This window comes from Oryzias melastigma, linkage group LG6 (genome assembly GCF_002922805.2).
Source record: "Oryzias melastigma strain HK-1 linkage group LG6, ASM292280v2, whole genome shotgun sequence".
Lineage (NCBI taxonomy): Eukaryota > Metazoa > Chordata > Actinopteri > Beloniformes > Adrianichthyidae > Oryzias > Oryzias melastigma.
This window is the reverse complement of record NC_050517.1, coordinates 7944138-7963983: the sequence shown is the minus strand read 5'-3', so window position 1 is coordinate 7963983 and position 19846 is coordinate 7944138. Positions and strand designations below refer to the sequence as shown.

Sequence of the window (19846 nt, the reverse complement as noted above, 5' to 3'; positions counted from 1 at the left end):
TTTTAACTTTATTGAACATAGAAACAATTACAGACAAAGGCGTTCTAAAATTGTATAATAACAAATTTAGTGCAAACAAAAAAGTTACATAAAAATTATTCATCCACATTTAATTTCCATATATTCAATTTTATTATATAATTTTCACTAAATTGAAAAAGTTTGACCCCCACTAAAAAAAAAACATTTCCTGGATGACTACCTTGTGTGACCGAGCGGGGCGCTGGAGCGCGGTGAGTGACCACCACAGAAGTAGAAGAAGAAGGAGGAGGCGGCGGTTTGAAGTCTGTGCGCGCGCGCCGTAGCACGAAGACAAGATGGCGGCGCTGGACCGCAGCTACATCGAGATATGCGGGTTCGAAAGAAGCGGCGCGCGCCGGTGCCGAGAGGTGACCGTGAATCTGGCAGGTGAGTCCAAGTGACACCACAAACCGGACCGTACTACAGTGTTTATCGGACCGGAACCTAAAACACGAGAGCCGCGCGAGCGTCCGCTCAGGCCCGGCGACAACACACGCGCCTGGACTGCGGACGCGCGGTGCCGCCGCTTAGACAAGAAACAGCCGTAACCGTTCGGAGCATAATAGTTTCTGACAGGACTGAAGATGTCTGACGAATGGGAAAACGAGCAGAGAAACTACAATGAATTAAGTTATGGGAAAGAGTTATGTAGCTAGTCTGAGGTCAGAGGTGAACATTTGTGAACAACAGTTTGTGCAGAGAAAGAGAACCACGAATGCCATATTAGCTCTGATTATGTTTCTAGAGAATAACATGGAGTAAACTGCATTGTGTTTTTGTAGATCTAAAAAAAAGTCTATGAAAGGATCAGAGAGAGGGGCAGTGGTGTATGGAGAAGTCTGGAGTTACAGAGAAGAAGGTTGAAGTTGATCAGGACATGGATGAGAGAAAGTAGGAGGTCATGCTGGGGGTTATTATAATAAAATGCCTGCTATAATTACAGAAGATGACTTATTAGCATGAGAGACCATTAGTTTTATGATTTATATTTAATTCATTCAGCTCTTCAGTCAGTAACCTCTCGAAATTTGAAATTGCATTAGTGGAGGGGTGTTCAAAGGTGTCACTGGTGAGGCGTAAACTCAAAAGTTTTTAACATACTGTAACCTTTCAACCGTTAACACGATCAACATAATTCCAGTAGAATCTGAAGGAGAAAAGCGGCGAGCCGCTTTTCTCCTTCAGATTCTACTGGAATTATGTTGATCTTATTAACATTTGAAAAGTTATAGTAAATCAAAGAACATAAATACTGGAGCTCCGGTGTTAAAGGGCTAAATGTGTGAGGACCAACCGTTCTTTGAACACTAACAAAAACATTAAATGCTATACAAAAATGTTGTTGCAATGGGATACTTTCATTTATACTTTTTCATTAGTTGTTAATGTAAGTAGGCTACAGAAGAAATGATGTAGCTCTGCAGGGTTCTGCTGCGTGTCTCTCTTTTTTTAGGGTTTTTGTGCTGAGGGATTTTGAAGGTAGGAGGTCATGATGGTGACCTGTTCCACCATGTCGACAGGATTTTAAAGGAGCCAAGTAGAGCTGCGACAAACGATAAGTGTAATAGTCGACTAATCACCGATTATTTTTTTCCCGATTAGTCGACTAATCGGGTCAGGCATAAAGTGGACGTAAAGCACACGTCTTAACCATCATTAGATTTAAACTAACAAAAATCTAGATGTATAGCATTACCTGTTTGAATGCTATAAGCTGAATTTGGCCGGTCAAGATGCAAGTGACAATAGGTGAAGATGCTGAAATTAATAGCTAAAAACTCTGAAGCTGATTGCCAGCCAAAATATTATTTAAATGCCAAATTAGCCTAATAAAATGAAAAACAGCCTAAGTTAGCCAAAACAGCTTACATGCAGCTGAAATATTAGCTAAACTCCAAATTATCCTAAAAAACAAAAAGCCAAAGTTAGCCAAAACAGCTAGAATTGTGCTAAAATATTAGCTAAAAACCAAAACACCCTAAAAAGCAAAAAAAAAAAAGCCTGAATTAGCCAAAATAGCTATCATAAAGCTGACATATTAGCTAAACTCCAAATTAGCCTAATAAAAAACAGGGAAATAATCCTAAATTAGCCAAAACAGCTAGCATGTAGCTAAAATATTAGCTAAACTCCAAAATAGCCTAAAAAACCTTAATAAATGACAAAATAGTCCAAAAAAGCTAGCAGAACGCCATTATAACTTTGAACTTTACTACACTGTGACTCCATATAATACAAAGTAACGACTAATCGACTATTAAATTAATCATCGACTATTTTAATAGTCGATCAGTCCAATGTTTTTCAACCTTTTTTGAGCCAAGGTACACTTTTTCCATGAAAAAAATCCTGCGGCACACTAGCATCCAAAAAGGTAAAAAATTAGTCTGTATTGATGTACATTCCCTCCACAATCTAGTGTACATTTTTTTATATAAGTAGGAAGCATCATTAATCAATTTGCTCAAGTTAAATGTATATCTCGTCAAAACAGTTTACATTTGTTATCATTAATGAATGATTAAAAAAAATACTTCTAAATAATCAGTTTTTATGAGTGTTTTTTTTTTCTCTTTTTTTAAATACTGCCAAAACTATCAGACAAAGTAAAAACAACGTTCCTTTCTTGTTTCCCTCCACAATAGTGATGAGAATTCTGGCTCAAAATTAAATTCTTTTGCATTCGTTTTCCTAAAACAGCGGCTCTTTTGGCTACCAAATGGCTTTTTAGGTTGTTGTTTGCTTTGTTTGATTCATTATAAACTTCTAGATAAGATTATGCAATAAAAATCCATGATGTAAATATTTTTGTATTCATATAAAGTGTAAATTATGTATATGCTGTTATTTATCCCTTCCAGATAGAATGTACAAAATAAATGATAAAAGAACTAACAATTAACTATTCAGTTTTTAACTCTACGCATTTGAAGCTTTTTTTCTTTTTAAACACATTCGAAGTGAACAACACAAAACTCTGCAACCACAATCCAAATACAAATTAAAATGTCCAAAAACCACTAAATCAAGACTTTTATTCACATTGACATTAAGAAAGACAAAAGAGTTTCAGCTTTGAGGATGTCATCTGTTTCTTCTGTCAGTGATGATCTGCTCTGTTTTAGAGAAGATTCTCTCAGTTCTCAGGTGTCTGGACAGGTTTATTGTGGAGCCATAAATATATACAGAATATATATACATATAGAATATTTCCTGCAGACTGTTCCTTCATACTATCAAGAAAAGTCAAAAGATTCCAGTTTTTATCTTCTTTTTCTTTTCATTTTCTTTACATTTTGTGTTGATGTTTTCTCTCTATCTCTCTCCCTATTTGGCTCTTGCGCTGCTGAACGTGTTAGCCCCTCCCCCTCCACCCGGTGCTCAGCGCGCGCACTTAAACTCACGCAGATGCCGGCATACTCACGTTTCTGAGCTTCATTCTTTTGTTCACTTTTTAAACTGTCTGACGTCGGATCCCGCTGGAAGCTACACCGCTAAACACGAGCTTTAGCTGTTATTTTAGTTGGAACTGAGAGACTTTATGAGCCGAATCAAAACAAGGAAGTGAGGACGTTAACCACTTCTGATTGTTCAGATCGATGACATGTGATCAATCCTCCAACAATGATTTGCGGAGACAGTTGAAGGGGGCGGGACTTTCCTATAAGCTGAGTTTGAGGCTAGTTTTGCTGCTGGATTGCGGTAATATGATTCTGATTAGTCATTTATAGAATCAAATAAATATTTTTTTACCATATTGTGTATTCCAAACTATCCAGTGTTAAACGAGGGCCGTTTGGATGAACACAGAGCTGATACCATAGTGATGGTAAATGTTTTAGATATGTGAAAATGGGTAATTTCCCGCGGCACACCAGACCATCTCTCACGGCACTCTAGTGTGCCGCGGCACACTGGTTGAAAAACACTGGATTAGTCGACTAATCGACTATTAAATTAGTCGTCGACTATTTTAATAGTCGGCTAATCGTGGCAGCCCTAGAGCCAAGCACAGCTTATTTTTCAAACTGTTTGTAACAGAAGAGCCATCCTGTTGCAGACTGCATAGTCGGAGCAGACATTGCCCTTGAGCAAGCTTTGGATGCTGGTGTGAAACCCTTCAAACAGAGAAGCTGTCTGTTCTTCAGCAGCTACCTTCTGAAAACAGAAGGAACCTTTCATCTTCTTCCTCTTGGTGCATTGACAGCCCGGTCGGTTCCTGGCTGCCTCTACTGGGTCAACCTGGGGGTGAAGCAGCATCTGACCTCACCTGTGTTTCCTGTCTGCAGGAGTCAGCTGTCTCCCCGTGGGGTTGAAGGTTCCAGACGGCGCCGGAGCGTTTCATTATGAGGAGAGCGGGAACCTGCCGACTGTCACCAGCAACAGATTCATCCACTGGTGAGCATCACTGTCTCCTCTGGGGTACCAGGATAGTCCTGGGGTCTTAAGTCTTACGGTAAAAACAAATAAAAATCCCATTATCTTTAAAAAAAAAAACAACCAAAAAGCTAATAAATGGTTCTAATGTATTAGCTAGTCATGAATACCAATCGTCATATTTATGCTACAACAAACTCATAATTAATTTTTAATCATTTTAAATGGGGACATGAATCACATCTGATCACGGATGTTCATTAGTTCTGATTCTGAAGATCCTCCAACTAAAGTAAGTAAACTTTCTCGCTTGAATAATTATTACCTATGTTATTACCTATAAATGACTAATAAAATTCAGCTGGTAATTTCTCTATAAAAAATGTCACTCATAGAAAATGACTTGCATTCAGCTCCAACAAAATGAAGTCATTTAGTCCAGTTTTTATTTACTGTTAATGATGTGAATACAACCAAGAGCTCCAAAAATATAAGATTTAAAATCCAGTTCCTCACCAGAAAACTTCTCAGTTCTCTTTAGTGCATCAATAATGCAAACAAAAAGACACTGGTGAGAAGATCCACAAAAGAAGTGTTACAAATAAATTCCAAATGATCACTGAAACCTGTAGATGCTCCTCACAGTGACAGATCTTAGTAAAATACTGACCATCACAAACCCGGGAGCAGCTCCAAATCTGACAGGGTTCCTGTGGGATTCTCCTGGTTGAGACCTCTAAGTTTGCACTCACTGCTGGTCCTGGACCAGACTTTGATGGGGGTGTCCATCAGGTTTATGTCGCATGATCAGTAAGGCTCTCTGGCTGTCGTTGCAGGATCACGTCGGGAGACACGGTTCAGCTGGTTGAGGAGTCTCTGGATGGCAACCTCCTGAACAATGCAGTCAAGCTCAAGTTCACCCACTGTTCTGTCCTGCCTGGGGGGGTCAGCATACAGGAGACCCTCAACAATGTCATCATCCTCATCTGCACCAATCAGAGCGTCCACAGAGTGCTGCTGCCTCATCCTGCTCGCATGTACCGCACTGTGAGTACAATAAGAGCTTCTGCTCCATCAACAAACTCCAGGGATGGACTGTAGCTCCGTCTAAGGAGTCCTGACCCCTTAACCCAGGGGTGTCAGTCAATCACACAAGGGGCTAAAATCCAAAACACACCTTGGGTCGCAGGCCGAAAAGCATAAACAGATATTGAACACAATAAAACTAAATTTTTAAAACCGAAGTTTTTTTAAACATAATTATGAACTAGATGTATAGCATTACCTGTGATAATGTTAGTGTGAATGATGTAAGCTGAATTTGGCCGTTGAAGATCCTAGTGCTGATAGCTGAAGATGCTGAAATTGATAACAAAAAGACGCTGATAGCTGAAATCACGAAAGCGAATAGCTGAATACGCTGAAGGCCTGCTAAAATATTAGATAAATGCCAAATTGGCCTAAAAAAATTAAGTTAGCCAAAACAGCTGGAATGTAGCTGAAATATTAGGTAAACTCAAAAAACAGCCTAAACAACAAAAAAGAAAAGCCTAAATTAGCTAAAACTGCTAGCATGTAGCTGAAAAAAGAAACTTCAAAATAGCCTTAAAAACTTAAGGAAGTCTAAATTAGCCAAAACTGCTAGAGTGTAAATAATGGCCTAACTCCAAAACAGCCTATAAAACTTTTAAAAAAGAAGTCTAAATAAGCCAAAGAAGCTAGCATGTAGCTGAAATATTGGCTAAATTCCAAAATAGCCTTAGTAAATGCCAAAATGTTCAAAAAAGCTACCAGAATGCTAGCGCTTTGAAAATTTTTAAAGCTTTAAAACCATAACTGTCTAACATAATTATGAATAATAAAAAGGTAGGAAGATTATTCCTGAATAAATCAATTTAAACCTTAAATAACTTTGAATATTTTACTCTCCATAAAATATATTTTGTCAAAATTATACAAGTTAGAAAGACTTCCATCGTACTATTAATAACAAAAAAATAAAATGATCTGGAGGGCCGGATATGATTACCTGGCGGGCCGGATCCGGCCCCCGGGCCTTGACTTTGACTCGTCTGCCTTAACCCTCACAGATTTCTGTGACATGTTGATCTTTTATCTTGATTGTTCTTACCGTTGGCAGCATACTTGCTTTGGTTGTGTTTGGTACCAATCTGCACTGTACTGTGATGGTGGTCCTGAAGCTTGTTTCCCAGATGTTTGTGTGAAGACCCTCCTACTGTTCCGTAGGAACTGGTGTCCGATCTGCACATGCAGTCCATCTTCACCGATGTGGGGAAGCTGGGTCTTCAGGAGTGGCCTCACAGCGCCGTCATCCCCAGCCTGCCGGGACTGTCGGGGAGTTTGAGCGCCGCCGCGGCCTGGCTCAGCTTCCAGGGAGAAGCTCACTTTGCTCTGGCATCACCAGCTGGGGGCATCACTGTGGTGACACTGCCACCCCATGACACACAAGGTGAGGGCCTGGTCTCTGTCAGGTGATGCTTAGGTGATGTTCAGGTGTGCAGTGAAGCCTCACTCCTTTGAGCAGGTGAGCTGTCTGTGGTGGAGCTGAAGAGGAGCTCCATGATGAGGAGGATCTCGGGCTGGATGCCTACAGCCATCCGAGGGGAGCAGAGTCCAGGAGACCTCGTCCTCAGCATGGCTGTCAGAGAGCTGGAGGAAGACTCCTTCATCTTCGCTCTATGTCAGGACCACCGACTCCGCATGTGGTCTCTCAGGGTCAGTGTGTCCCCATCATATTGGGCTCGGTCCCGCGGCCGCTGCCTGTTTCACCGTGTTTTTTGCGTCCACAGGAGCAGGCGTGCCTTCTGGAAATAGACGTTCTGGACTACATGCCGGCCTGCAGAGGTGTGAAGCGCCTTTCTGGTCAGGGTCACCGCCTGCGGCTGGCCTTCTCCCCCTCCACCGGCCTCTGCCTCTGCGTTTACCTGGCTGTCCCTCAGAAGGGACAGTTCACCATCTTTCAGCTGGTGGGCACCGACAACAATCGCTACAGCCTGGAGCACATCTCCTCCCTGTTCAGCACAGTGGTGAGTTGCATGGTGGTTGTTAGCATATGGGACCGTCCCAGCATGACCAGTCTGCAGCTGGGAAGCTCTATAGAGCTATGTACATTTGTAGGTTCTGTTTCTGACTTCAGTACCAAACAAGACCCCAGTCAGGAAGATCCGTTTCCATAGAGATGTTGTGACATTGGGACAGTTTCAGATACTGACACTAGAACACTTTTATTTGATCGGCATGCTCATTGACTGTATATGAAAACTGGACTGAGTGACACCCCCCACCCTTGCTGTTCCAAACAGGAAGTATCTGCTGGATCCAAGATGCCAACATTCCATAGACTATAGAGAAATAAACAGATCTTACAACCATGTGGTTCTGGCCGCCCCCCAACGTTTGAGTGACGGATTGTTTTGAGCCCACTTATAATGGAAGTTCTGACAAGCTCACTTCTGATTGGTGGTTGCCATAGAAACATTAACTCAGCTCAATCACTGATCACTGATGCCATCTGGTTCCAACATGGCAGCATCCAAAACACAAAAAATGGCCACTGAATTGATGCCATTGGCTTGGAGCTGGAAGGAAGTCCTTTTCTATAGATGACATCACACTCGGTCCAGTCCTCAGATACAGTCAATGTGGTCTGAGCCGTTTTTGGTGTCCACAGCCGGTCAGCCAATAGCAGGGTCCAGTGTGTGGTTCTGTGTATGTGATTCTGACAGAACCTGATGTCTGTCGGACAGGAGACGCTGGTGGACTTTGCTCTGACCTCCTCAGACGTCTGGGCTTTGTGGGTGGATGACTCCAACGCCACAGTGGTCAAATACATCAGTTTTGAGCAGTACGTTTGATTCATTTAAGGTGTATGATCCAGAACCTGGAAGTGGACTCTAAGGTTCTCATGTTGTGCTGTTGGTTCTGATCGGTGTGTGTGTTACAGGAGTGCATCAGGTCAGTGGAATCAAGTGTTTGTTCAGCCACTGCCTGAGGAAGAAGTTCCTGTGGGCATGGATCTGGACCCCAGGGTATGACCGGTGATTGTGGTGGAACAGAACCTGGTGTGGTGACGATGTTAATGATTTTGAGACGTGATGTGATCTTTTTAGGAGACCTACCTGGATGTCCTGTTCTCTCCTCTGCACTTCAGTGCTGCAGCCATCATCAAAGCGTTGCAGGTGAATGCAGGCCGGAATTCTTCATTAACCCTTTAACACCAGAGCTTTATCTCAAATGTTTACTGTCATTCGACTACTGTAACTCTTTAACCATTTATGCAATTAGCGTCACCCCAACAGGGTCTGAATCAGTAATAAACAGCCTTTGTTAGCGCTCCTATGGTTTCAAAAGGGGCTTATGCTAGCGGTACAGATGTGGTTCACTTGACTAAAGTGCTGTTTATCAACCAAAAGTCTACTAGCACAGTAAAAAACAATTATATAATATTAACAGGCTGAACGTTCATATTATTCCTCAATAATAATGAATTGTTTATAATAATAATAAATAATTGTTAGTTATTATAAATAATAAGCCTGACTTAAAAGGGAAACTAATTAGAATTCTATATTGTGCAACTTTATTTCAACTTTTGTTTCTTGAAGTGAGGAGATTATTTGATATTCTCTTTATTTAGTGCATAATAATTCTGTTTAAGTTGTTACCATAAAGTGTATATTACACAAACTCGTTAGAATTTATTGGTAATTTCATTTTAGTGTTGCAAAGTACGTTAAATTAACACAATGTGTTTTGAATGGTTCTTTAAAAATAGTTTGTCTTCTCCCGCCTTGTTTTCACACAAATAAAGTATCGATAAGAGTAATATTGATAAAATCTAAACAATACCTATTGTGGTAACACGATAATATCGGTTACTGATAGTAGCCAGTATGACGTCAAGCCAATAATTCCGATAAAAAAAAAATTTGCAGATTACATGGAGCAATAATTCAATTCTTAAAGTGCAGCCGCTTCCTCGCTCTACCCCAAAGTTTCAGCCTTATCTGTACTGCTTACCATGCCAGCGTAGCGGCCCGACAACTGTAAATTTGTTGGAATGCATGAGCCATATGCTCTTACTATGTAGTTGTAAATGTTTTTTTTTCCTCAACCATAATCAAAATATTGGTTGATTATCAGTATCTGAATCAGCTGCAAGATTCCAGAAAATATCAGGTATCTGTTGTAAAACGTCATTATCGTGCATCACAAATGCCCATCCCTACGGCCGATTCTTACTGCGCAGAAGTAAGAAGACAGAAGAATAAAGTGTTAGCTGGGGTCTGGTTTCTTGGTGGAGTTGTACTGCAACCCATGAAATCAAAAGAAAAACTGGTTTAACATCAGCTACTTAATTTGAATTAACTAATACTAGTTGGTGCACAACAAACTGTTAAATAGTTAATTACTTTAATAACTAATTTTAATTTAGCTAATTAGTAAATAATAATGAAGTAATAGTATGATTTAACTAATAAATAATAATAATAGTGTTTACTGCTAACCTTTGGTTTCTCATTTTGGCATGTTTTTACATGATTTAGTGTGAACTAAATTTGACTTGTTCATTTTCCTAAATCTTGGTCTTAAATTTGGTTTTGACTGGTCTAAAAGGTCTTAAAGGTAACTTGAACCCTGCTTAAGCAGTTGTTGTTATTATTTTTTAAATCACAAACATACGTTAGATATCACCACTGATGCCTCTGGTGTTAAAGGGTTAATCCTTTGTCACTCCTCTGTCTCCTCGCCTGCATCTGCTGAGCTGGATTGTGATCGCTCTGAATTTTTGTTCAGATCTACGGCAGAGGCTCAGAGGAGCTCCTGGATTCCTCCTGGGAGACTCTGAAGAAGGAAGTAACGCTGGCGGTGGAGAGCGAGGTAACTGCGTGTCCTCTGGTGCCCTTACCTCTGTGTCCTTGTGCAACAGCTGATGTGTCCGCAGTAGGACCTGCCTTTCTTCAGCAGCCAGACTGTTTTGGATAAGCAGTCTTCTGTCTCTGCTGTCGTCCTGCAGCTGCAGAGCAGTGTCACAGAGTTCGAGTTCTCTCAGGAGGAGTACCGTCAGCTGCAGGTGGAGTTCTGGTCCCGGTTCTACTCCTGCTGTCTGCAGTACCAGGAGGCGCTGTCGTCTCCTTTGGGCCTGACAGTAGACCCGCACACAGGGATGGGCTGTTTGCTGCGAAAGGTAAGTGATGGGCGGAGCCTCAGCCTTTGTGTGCATCAGATCCAATTTTCTTTAATCTCCTCCTGTGGGCCACAGGGCTTTGTGTCCTTCCTGCTGCCTTGCTTTGCGGTGGATCACCTGTACCTGTCCTTTGATCAGTATCTGATGTCTGAGGAAGACACCCCCATCACTGAAGGTAAGCACACCTGAACCCACCTGCTTTATGAAGATGTGGAGGCTGACGTGTGTCTCCGTTTCTCAGACCCAGATGTGGGTCGGGACGTCCTGCAGCTGGTTCAGTGTCTGCGGCTGCTCAGCGACTCCGTCTCTGGGGAGATGGCTTATGAGATGGAGAAGGCTCTGGAGTACCTGCAGACCCCCGAGAGAGCGGCGGACCGGGTCATGGAAAACATGCTCGTCAATGACAGGTGGGTCACTGGCTCATCCAGGACCACAGAGGGGAGGGGTCAGCAGGAGACAGTCGGACAAAACAGAAACACACCCGGGATTGAATGCACTCTCAAATCCTGTCAGTCATCGTTACATCAGTGCGTAAACCTGCTCGCTATTCGTCTCATCCAGAATACCGTCCTATTCCAGAACACCGTCCTATGCCAGAATACCGTCCTATTCCAATCCTGTTCCAGAATATTACTCAATTCCAATCCCGTCCATTCCAGAGTACCGAATACTACTCACTATTTAGTGCTTAATATAGGGTGTCTGCCAATTTGTTGAGGTGTCCAAATCTATAATTCCTACATCCTTGAAATTTACCAGAAGTTCTGTGCAAAACTAGTGTGTTTCAAGGCTCACCAGATTAGCAAATATAGACCAGAATGCATTGCATCTGAACAATGTTTTTCATTAAAAAAATGTAAATGTATTTTTTATAAATCTAAGTTTTCTTCATCAGAACAGACTGGAAACATAAATAGTCTTTGTAAAATGTTTATATTTGTTAGGTTTTAACCTTGGCAAATGGGTGTCGTCAAATTTTGCATTAATTAATTATTATTTTTTTAATGCTGTGGTGTCTGAATAGCATTAAAATCCAGGGCACTAGATAGTCTGTCTCGTTTTTTAGGGGTTAGGGAGGGGATTCAGACATTGCCCATTTGTACATTTATACCTGTACATGCAGAGTCTCATTTCTTCAATCGTGAGAGCACGTGCACGCTGATGAATTTGCATGTTTGTCTTGTTCTCCTGCAGCAAAAACGTGATGGCAGATATCCAGAACATAATGCAGGATGTGCGGAATCCGACAACAGCCATGATGGTTCTGCTCAGGGAACTGGACCTGGAAACTGACTTGGAGCTTGGGGGGGAAGGATCTGCATTGCCTGGTAAGAAGACACTGGCACGCCCTCCACTAAAAACAGAATTAAACATATTCTGTCTGATTCTAACCTCAGAAGTTTCTTGCTGAAAGTAACCCCCGAGGTGTGGAATTTGTGCAGGAGTCATCTTTATTTTTTGAAATTATTACAGATGTTTTTAGGCTCAAACTCCTCACTACACACTTCATACACTTTACTCAGGAACATTTTCACACTTTTCTCTCTTGTTTAAGCTCTCAAAGTTCAAACTTTCATTGAATTATAGAATGAAAACAAATGTTTCTGTACAGAAGATTAGACACAAAACAGATGACAATGTTTACAGCCAATCAGGATGCAGAATAACAATGCACTGTTAAAAAAGAGAATGCACTAAAATGATCTGCACGACCACAAAGATGAAGTATGACATTGCGAGAGAGTACTACATTTTAAATACTATTTACGTTTTCCTCTTGCTTTAAGGCTCAAAGTGCTTCACTATGGAGTGATTTTTGTGCCAGCCAATTGGAAGCAAAAGTCACAGCTTTGAGATCAAAATGTTCAAGTTGCAAATAAAATGTAAAGTGTTTAGAAAAAAACTCATCATTTTCGAATAAAAATATTTAAAATTTGCTTTCAAAAATATTTTGAGCTCTCAAACTTTTTTTTTTTTTACTTGCAAAAAATACATTTTTATTTGCAAATTAGGATGTTTTTTATGACACGTTTTGTTTGCAATTTAGAACATTTTGATCTAAAAACTGTTTGCTTGCAATACAGTGGCACAAAAATCCCTCCATACTTTACAGTCCCATTCACACACATTCAAACACTGCAATCGCCAATGTGCCGGCAGCCTATAACCACCAGGAGCAATGTGGGGTTCGGTGTCTTGCCCTAGGGCACAATCAAACATGGGCTGGCAAGGCGGTAATTGAACCTGCAATCTTCTAATCAGAGGTCGACCGTTCCACCTCTGCACCACAGCAACATTTAATTTGTCCTTTTCTATGAAGCGCTTGTAGACATGCATGTCTAAACCCTGTGCTGTGTCTTGCAGGTCAGACCCTGAGCTCCAGGCTCAGCCTGTCTCGGCTGTACAGCAGCACCACCGCCGTTTCTCTTTTGGGTCAGGCCGTTTGCCACATGGCCATGACCCGGGCAATGTTCTGCAGAGACCTCCTCATCCTGCAGAAGCTCTACCTGCACTTTGGAGACAATGTATGTTCACCACCGCAGCAGAACAGACGCCTGCTGTGATCCTCTGGTTCCTCCGATCATCCTCATGCTCACTCGTGTCATGTCCAGGTGTTTCTCGGAGGAGGAAACCAGCTGCTGCAGCTCCAGCAGGATCTGATCCCCCGGACGTCCCACCTTCTCTCCTCCTATCACCTACTCAAACATATCAGTCGCAGCCTGGCCTCCACTGTTGCCATGGACACCATGTGAGTATGAGACATTGACTGTATGTGAGAACTGGACCGAGTGAGTGATGTCATTCAAAGAAAATTGTTTACTTCCGGCTCCAACCAAATACAGTCATTTTGGTCGCCATTTTTATTGCAATATGCGACGCCATGTTGGAACCAGATGACATCAGTGAGCAGTTATTGTCTGAGTCTGCCATTTGTCCAGTTCTCATATACAGTCTAATTGCTGAACATTAACATGGAGGCTGTAGTTGGCTGGGCAGGTCTAGGAGGATAAAGCTTTATCTGAGGGTCAGACGTCAGGTGTTTAGGGGCGGGGCTTCATCCTGAGGAGGACCGTGATGCTGTAAACAATGTTTCTCCTCTGATCTGTTTCAGAGACGTGAACTTACAGAGCCTCACAGCCTTGGAGCTGACAGACACACCAAGCGTCTGCTCCGGCCGACTGGGTCAGAACCACGCATGTACACACAGACACACATTGTGAACCTATGACAGAGACTCCGCATGTTTGAATCCCTGCAGCTGCATCAGTGTTGGGTTGAAGCAGCTGCAGCAGTTTCTAATGACTGTGAGCTCAGACACTTTCATCAACTCCATAAAGCTCTGAAGCTCACAGATCTTGTGGTCAACCTCAAGCAGCAAGCTCATGAATTGAACATTTCCCACCAGTTAGAATCCTGCTCAGTTTGTATTTTTATTGTATAACATTTGCTGGAGAGAGTTACAGCTGTGTTGGTTTTAGGTGTGATTCCGTCACAGTGCCGGTTCACCTCCTCATCTTCAGAAACCCTGGAGTTGAGGACGTCTGATCTCCGTCTGAGGGACTTGATGTTTGCTGTGACGCTCCTCTGACGGTAGCTGCTTCCCCACAGGCCTCAGTCCTCAGACGATGGTGGAGCTCTTCTACCAGACTGCAGGAAGGAGGCTCATCGTCTCCCAGATGTTCTCCCACCAGCAGATCCCCTCCTTGCTCCTCTGGAGTCCAGTGATCTCCAGCGTGGTCCAGCTGCTGGCTCAGCTGCTGTATCCTTCCTGTGTGTGTGTGTGCGTGCATGTGTGTGTGCACAGCAGTCCGTCACTGGTCTTAACTGCTGTCTCCCAGTTGGCCCAGTAACCCTGGTTTCCAGTTCCCTGAGTGTCTGCTGGCTGGCTGTCAGTTCATGCAGCTGCAGGTGAGTGTAGGGGGAGGAGCTTCTCAACACTGAGTGTGTGCACGTGCAGACACTTACACCTGTATGTGCACGTGTGCAGGAGTACGTGCGGCTGATCAGCCCCTGGTGTCAGGTGAACGTGGGCTCCTGTCGTTTCGTTCTGGGTCAGTGTTACCTGGCCAACGGGGAGGGGCAGAAGGTGAGTCTTTGTGTGATGGAGACCGGTGGTCTGCTGGGACTTCCTGCTACTTCACTTCCTGTCTCTTGTCCAGGCTCTGCAGTGTTTCCATGAAGCGGCCACAGAGGTGGAGAAAGAGGACTTCCTGATGAAGCTGACGGCCAGCGAGGATGAGGACGTTCCACCCAGACTGCAGTACTACAACAAGGTAGGAACAGACAGGTGGGGCATGCTCCGCCTCCACCCCCTTCCCTCCAGAATCCCAGCTGACTGTAGTAAGGGGAACCCGCTCTGACACGCAGGTTTTGAGGCTTCTGGAGGACGCAGGTCTGCCAGAGCTGGTGGTCCAGCTGGCCTCTCTGGCTGTCTCAGAGGCAGGAGGGGGCGTGGTCAGTCAGGTAAGAGGTGACACCTAGACTCCTGTTGGTTGTGATGGAAAACACCTGAAAGTGTGTGTGTGTGAGCAGGCCGCTCTGTGGACAAGGATGTTCAAGCACCATCTGGACCTGGGACACAACAGTGAGGCCTATGAAGCTCTGACCCAGAACCCAGACAGCAGCATGTACGGTCTTACAAATTCACAGAACCAATGCAGATCAGTCCCGGTTCTGACTGCAGTTTGTTTACAGATCAGCTGATTAAAAAAATTAATAAATAAAACAGATTGATCATGTGACCTGTGAAGTTGCTAAATCTCCAAAAGACTCAAATGTGATTTAAGACGGAACCAATAAGGAAGTTGTTCTGTTGGTTCTGAACTTGGTTCCTGTGTGTCTCAGGCAGCTGGACTGTCTCCGTCAGCTGGTGGTGGTTCTGTGCGAGCGCTCCCAGCTTCGAGATTTGGTCCAGTTCCCTTATGTGAACCTGCATGATGAGGTGAGACTTAAACCAGAACCAGAACCACAGATGGTATTCTTGATCAAGTTATTTACAAACCAACCTGGTTCTGCTTCCTGAACCTCTGCTCCATGCTGCATGTTCTTCAGTGTCTGTATCTGTGGTGGTTCTGACTGCAGTCATGTGACCCTCAGGTGGTGAACATTATCGAGTCCCGGGCCCGAGGTCTGGACCTGCTGACCCACAACTACTACGAGCTGCTGTACGCTTTCCACATCGCCCGGCACAACTACAGGAAAGGTGAGGCTGCACCAGCATGCCGCCCCCCTCTTATAAGTGAGCCCCACCCTCATTCATACTGTTTTCTTAGCGGGGACGGTCATGTTTGAGTTTGGAATGCGTCTGGGCCGGGAGGTCCGGACCCGGCTGGGCCTCCAGAAGCAGGTGAACTGTTACCTGGCTGCTCTCAACTGTCTGAGGCTCATCAGGCCCGAGTACGCCTGGATCGTCCAGCCAGCCGCCAGGAACACGGTGAGCACGCTCACACGCATTCACGTACAAGCACGTTTATGTACACAAGCATTCACGTACACACTCATTCACGTACACATACGCATCCATGTACACACAACCATTCACGTACACACGCATTCACTTACAAGCACACATTCATGCACACACACTCTGACACACACATGCAGATAAATGCACGCTTACGCATGCACATGTATACTTGCTTACACACACACACACACACGTGTGCTCATACTCGCACACATCTGTGCACACTAACATGCTCTCTATGTGTTCTCTATGTGCAGTACATGCGGGCGGGGGCGTCACCAAAAAGAAACTCAGACGGAGATATTCTTGCTGAACCAGGTGAGTCTTATGTGTGTGTTACTTTGTGTGTGATTGTGTACATCAGTGTTTTTTGTGTGAGTGTTGCAGTAACATCTGTTAATGTCTCCACATTTTGCAACTGATCTGTGTTTGCAGCTACAGGGAGGCAGCAGGTGGACATCCTGGAGCTCCAGAATCTAGAAAAGGAGTACTTCCTGTCCCGCAGCCGCCTGACGTTAGCTCAGCACCACCCACCCTCTGCTGCAGTTGCAGGTAAATGTGTGTGCGAGTGAGACCCAAACCTGATTCATCTGATTCGGTTTTGTTTCTGAAGAACATGATGGTCAGATCATGAGTGGTTCTGTTCCGTTTGTCCCGGTTCATGTTAGGAACGTTCGAGGTGGAACCTGCAGGTTCACCCGCTTGTGTCAGCTCCATTTTGTTTATGGTTCTGCGTTTAAGTCCAGGTTCTGTGTTCAGGCGCTGTGTCGGAGGCAGAACTCGTCGCCTTGCTGGTCCAGAACGGCCTTTTTGACTCGGCTCTGTCTCTCTGTCACACCTTCAAGCTGGACCTGACTCCAGTCTTTGAGGGACTAGCCTTCAAGTGAGTTCAGGAAACGCACACCTATCCTTCCTTACGTCTTCTTATGTCTTAACCTGCTTCCTTAAAGTTTAGCTCCTCCCACATTGACTTTGAAGTGGGTAGGGTCATCATTTTAATGTGGGAGGAGCTCAGGAGTTGATAAATTCCTATTGGTTTGTTCAGGTGCATTAAGCTGCAGTTGGGTGGGGAGGAGGCTCAGAATGAAGCCTGGAGCTGGTTGGCCGCTAATCATCTGTCTGTCATCAATACCAAAGAGTCCAGGTGAGTGACGGCGTGCATGTGATGATGGTGAGTTGACACACATTGTGACCCCTCCCCCTTCTCAGTGCTGCAGATGAGGCGTGGCGCCTGCTGGCCTGTTACCTGGACAGGTATCCTTCCACTAATGGACAGCATCATCGCCTTGTCATCAACAAACTGCTGTCACATGGGGTGCCTCTGCCTGATTGGCTCATCCAGTCCTACAAGGTGAGACTGGGCAGAGCCAGCGGGATGTGAGGTGGCTGTTGGTTAAAACTGACTCCGCTGTTTTATTGCAGCGTGCCGACGCGCCTTCTCTGCTGCGCCTGCTGCTGAACTTTGACCAGCTGGAGAGCGCCGCTGAGCTGGTGTTGGAGTACGTGGATGCTGTTTTAGGTCGTGGTCACCAGTACTTTGGAATCCAGGTGAGAAAATGCAAACTTGGGAAGTTCTTCCAGTTCCTCTTCTGGAGTTCTTCTGGAAATGAATTCTTGCTGTCGTTTCAGAACCCGCTGTCAGCCACCTCACCGCCGGCGTGGCTGCCGTACACCGCCATCGACCAGCTGCTGCGCGCCCTGAGCGAGACGCAGACCCACAGTGCAGTGAGTCACTTCCTTTTTCCATGACAACCAGCCGCAGCGACGCTGCAGACTCACTAACGCCCCCTGTCTTTCAGCTCCACAGCAGAGTCCAGGACAAGCTGGACGAGTATCACAGAACAGTACGGCAACTGAGCACGCTCAGACTCACCACGCAAAGACGGCCGATAACCACATGAGGCGCCGTCAGCTGATTGGTTTTGTAGCTGTTGTTTATGGAAATAAAGTGTTTTTGTAACTGACGAGAGTTTTCTTTGAAGCGCAAGCACTCATACCATGACCAAGACGAAGTCCACGCCACTGCTAAATTTACACAAGCCTCTGGGATGAGGAGCACTTTCCATTCCTAAATTTGACATAAACCAGGAAGTACTAAATGTTGTAGCTCATCAAATGACCACTGAAGTCTACTGTCAGAACCAGACTGTAAATGGAGATGGATGAGGCAAGTGTGACGCCACCCATAGAAACGTCTTTCCTCCAGCTCCAGCTAAATGTAGCCAATTTAGTTGCCAATTTTCCACAAAACAGACGCCACCATTTGAAGCCAGTCGACAGTGATTGGTTTGAGTCACGATTTTTAGGGTGACTGTCACCAATCCTTCATCTGAAAGCGGCTCAGGATAAGCTGTTAAACGTTTGAGGCAGGGGCCAGTGGGCACCACATGCTTCTGATTGTGCAGTTTATAACTTTAAAAAAGTTTTTAAAAAAAGTGGATTAGCAAGAAGATGTTAAGGAAAAAGGTATCTGAGAAAGAATGGTTAATCTGACAAAATGACTTGAGTAATAGCTGTTTATTTCTCTATAGAGGTCTATGGGATTTTGGCTTCTTGGAGCCAGCAGGAGAGGACACGAGAGGGAAGGAGTTTTATGAAAATATTGGTAAAGTACAAAGGAACAATGGGAATTAAAAGATCCAGAAAACCTCCAGATGAAACATTCCCAACATACAATAAACCAGAGAAAACATTAAACTTATGTTTAAAAGACAAAAAGATTAAACCATCAATTTTGTTCTGAGGGAAGATGGGGTGAAACACTGAGAGGAGAATCATCCTTTTCACGTTTTATCCCAAAGATACAGGTGTGGGGGCACCACATGGAGTCCAGTGGCCCCCAGAACCATTCAATTACTAATACTGTGAGTTTATTACAAACTTTCAGTAAGAAAAGCCTCAGATTGTTTTTTACATTTGTGTAGCAACAATTTTGTTTTTGTGGAACACTTTTTTTCTGATTATCAGTTAAAATTAGGGTTATAGTTATTTTAATTATTTGTTTTATATCATTATTTGTGATTGACAATACAACTCATATTCGACATGTTCAATGAACAATCCAGTTCGATCTGATTCATTAACCTAAAATGAATCAGGACATCTTTATCTAAAACTTCCACCAGTGTGAGATAAATACCTGGTAAATACCTACAGTGCAGGTAAAGTTTTCCAGATTCCTTGTATTACTTTAAGATAATCAAGAGTAAATCAAATATGTGTACAAACATACAAGACATTTTTCTTTCATAAAGTTCAGCCGACTGTTTTACCATGTCAAAATATAACGCAAGGAACAACATTAGAACATTAGAAATGTGTGTAATTTTAAACTGTAAATAAGGGGGGAAATCATCACTAATATTTATCAAATAAATGATGAAGAAAAATGTAATAAAACATTTATCTGAAAAGAATATAATTGCAAATCTTCTTTTTTAAAATGTATCTTATAATTCTTTTTTTAAACTTGTTACGGATATATTTTCTTATCTGACATTAAGCGAAACAGGCTAAACTTAAAAAGGTGTCAGTGGAATCTGAACGAAAGTGCGTTTAGTAAAACACAATACTTTTCCCCTTTTCCCAGAAGCTAGGTACGTATTTGCCATGCGCAGTAAAACAGCGACGCCCCTCGCCCCGCCCATATGCCGAGCGCGTGCCTTTAAGCTTTAGGGTACAGTCGTAGCGCCGAAAAACGCCATGAACCCGCTGGAAGACGACGATGCTATGTTCTTAGCTGATATGTTATTGGACGAATGTAAGGTAGGTAA

At 43.6% G+C, this 19846-nt stretch overlaps 2 protein-coding genes across 6 annotated transcripts in view; both read left to right on the top strand.

Annotated features, from left to right (window-relative positions):
• The first annotated feature begins 251 nt into the window (after positions 1–251).
• On the top strand, positions 252–18037 carry nup160 (nucleoporin 160). 2 transcript variants are annotated; one of them, XM_024264223.1, is made up of 34 exons: positions 252–408; positions 4311–4419; positions 5235–5445; positions 6646–6868; positions 6944–7134; positions 7209–7445; positions 8166–8263; positions 8363–8447; positions 8529–8597; positions 10216–10299; positions 10436–10606; positions 10682–10781; positions 10848–11013; positions 11801–11934; positions 12971–13131; positions 13219–13355; positions 13719–13789; positions 14216–14366; positions 14446–14515; positions 14595–14693; positions 14767–14880; positions 14975–15070; positions 15140–15234; positions 15452–15548; positions 15704–15809; positions 15880–16040; positions 16331–16391; positions 16509–16625; positions 16833–16956; positions 17119–17217; positions 17283–17424; positions 17496–17621; positions 17703–17798; positions 17873–18037. In XM_024264223.1, exons 1-34 carry the CDS (start codon positions 318–320, stop codon positions 17972–17974), a joined length of 4194 nt encoding a protein of 1397 aa, XP_024119991.1. In that variant the 5' UTR covers positions 252–317; the 3' UTR covers positions 17975–18037. The 2 variants fall into 2 exon arrangements, with proteins under 2 accessions (XP_024119991.1, XP_024119990.1); XM_024264222.1 differs by having other exon boundaries at positions 8145–8263.
• A 1645-nt stretch (positions 18038–19682) lies between these two features.
• Positions 19683–19846, top strand: part of LOC112141161 (zinc finger MYM-type protein 1) — a 5468-nt gene continuing 5304 nt past the window's right edge. For all 4 annotated transcript variants that reach the window (XM_024264240.1, XM_024264239.1, XM_024264238.1 and 1 more), the window contains exon 1: positions 19683–19838. In XM_024264240.1, coding sequence (XP_024120008.1) covers positions 19776–19838 — 63 coding nt within the window. In that variant the 5' untranslated portion in view covers positions 19683–19775. The remainder of the gene's footprint in view (positions 19839–19846) is intronic.

Excerpts from the sequence above, each read along its gene's own strand:
- nup160 (XM_024264222.1), top strand. The coding sequence starts at position 318 with ATGGCGGCGCTGGACCGCAGCTACATCGAGATATGCGGGTTCGAAAGA. Across the intron at positions 7,135-7,208 it reads TCCGCATGTGGTCTCTCAGG|GAGCAGGCGTGCCTTCTGGA; the intron begins GTCAGTGTGTCC and ends TTGCGTCCACAG. Across the intron at positions 17,622-17,702 it reads ACCAGTACTTTGGAATCCAG|AACCCGCTGTCAGCCACCTC; the intron begins GTGAGAAAATGC and ends CTGTCGTTTCAG.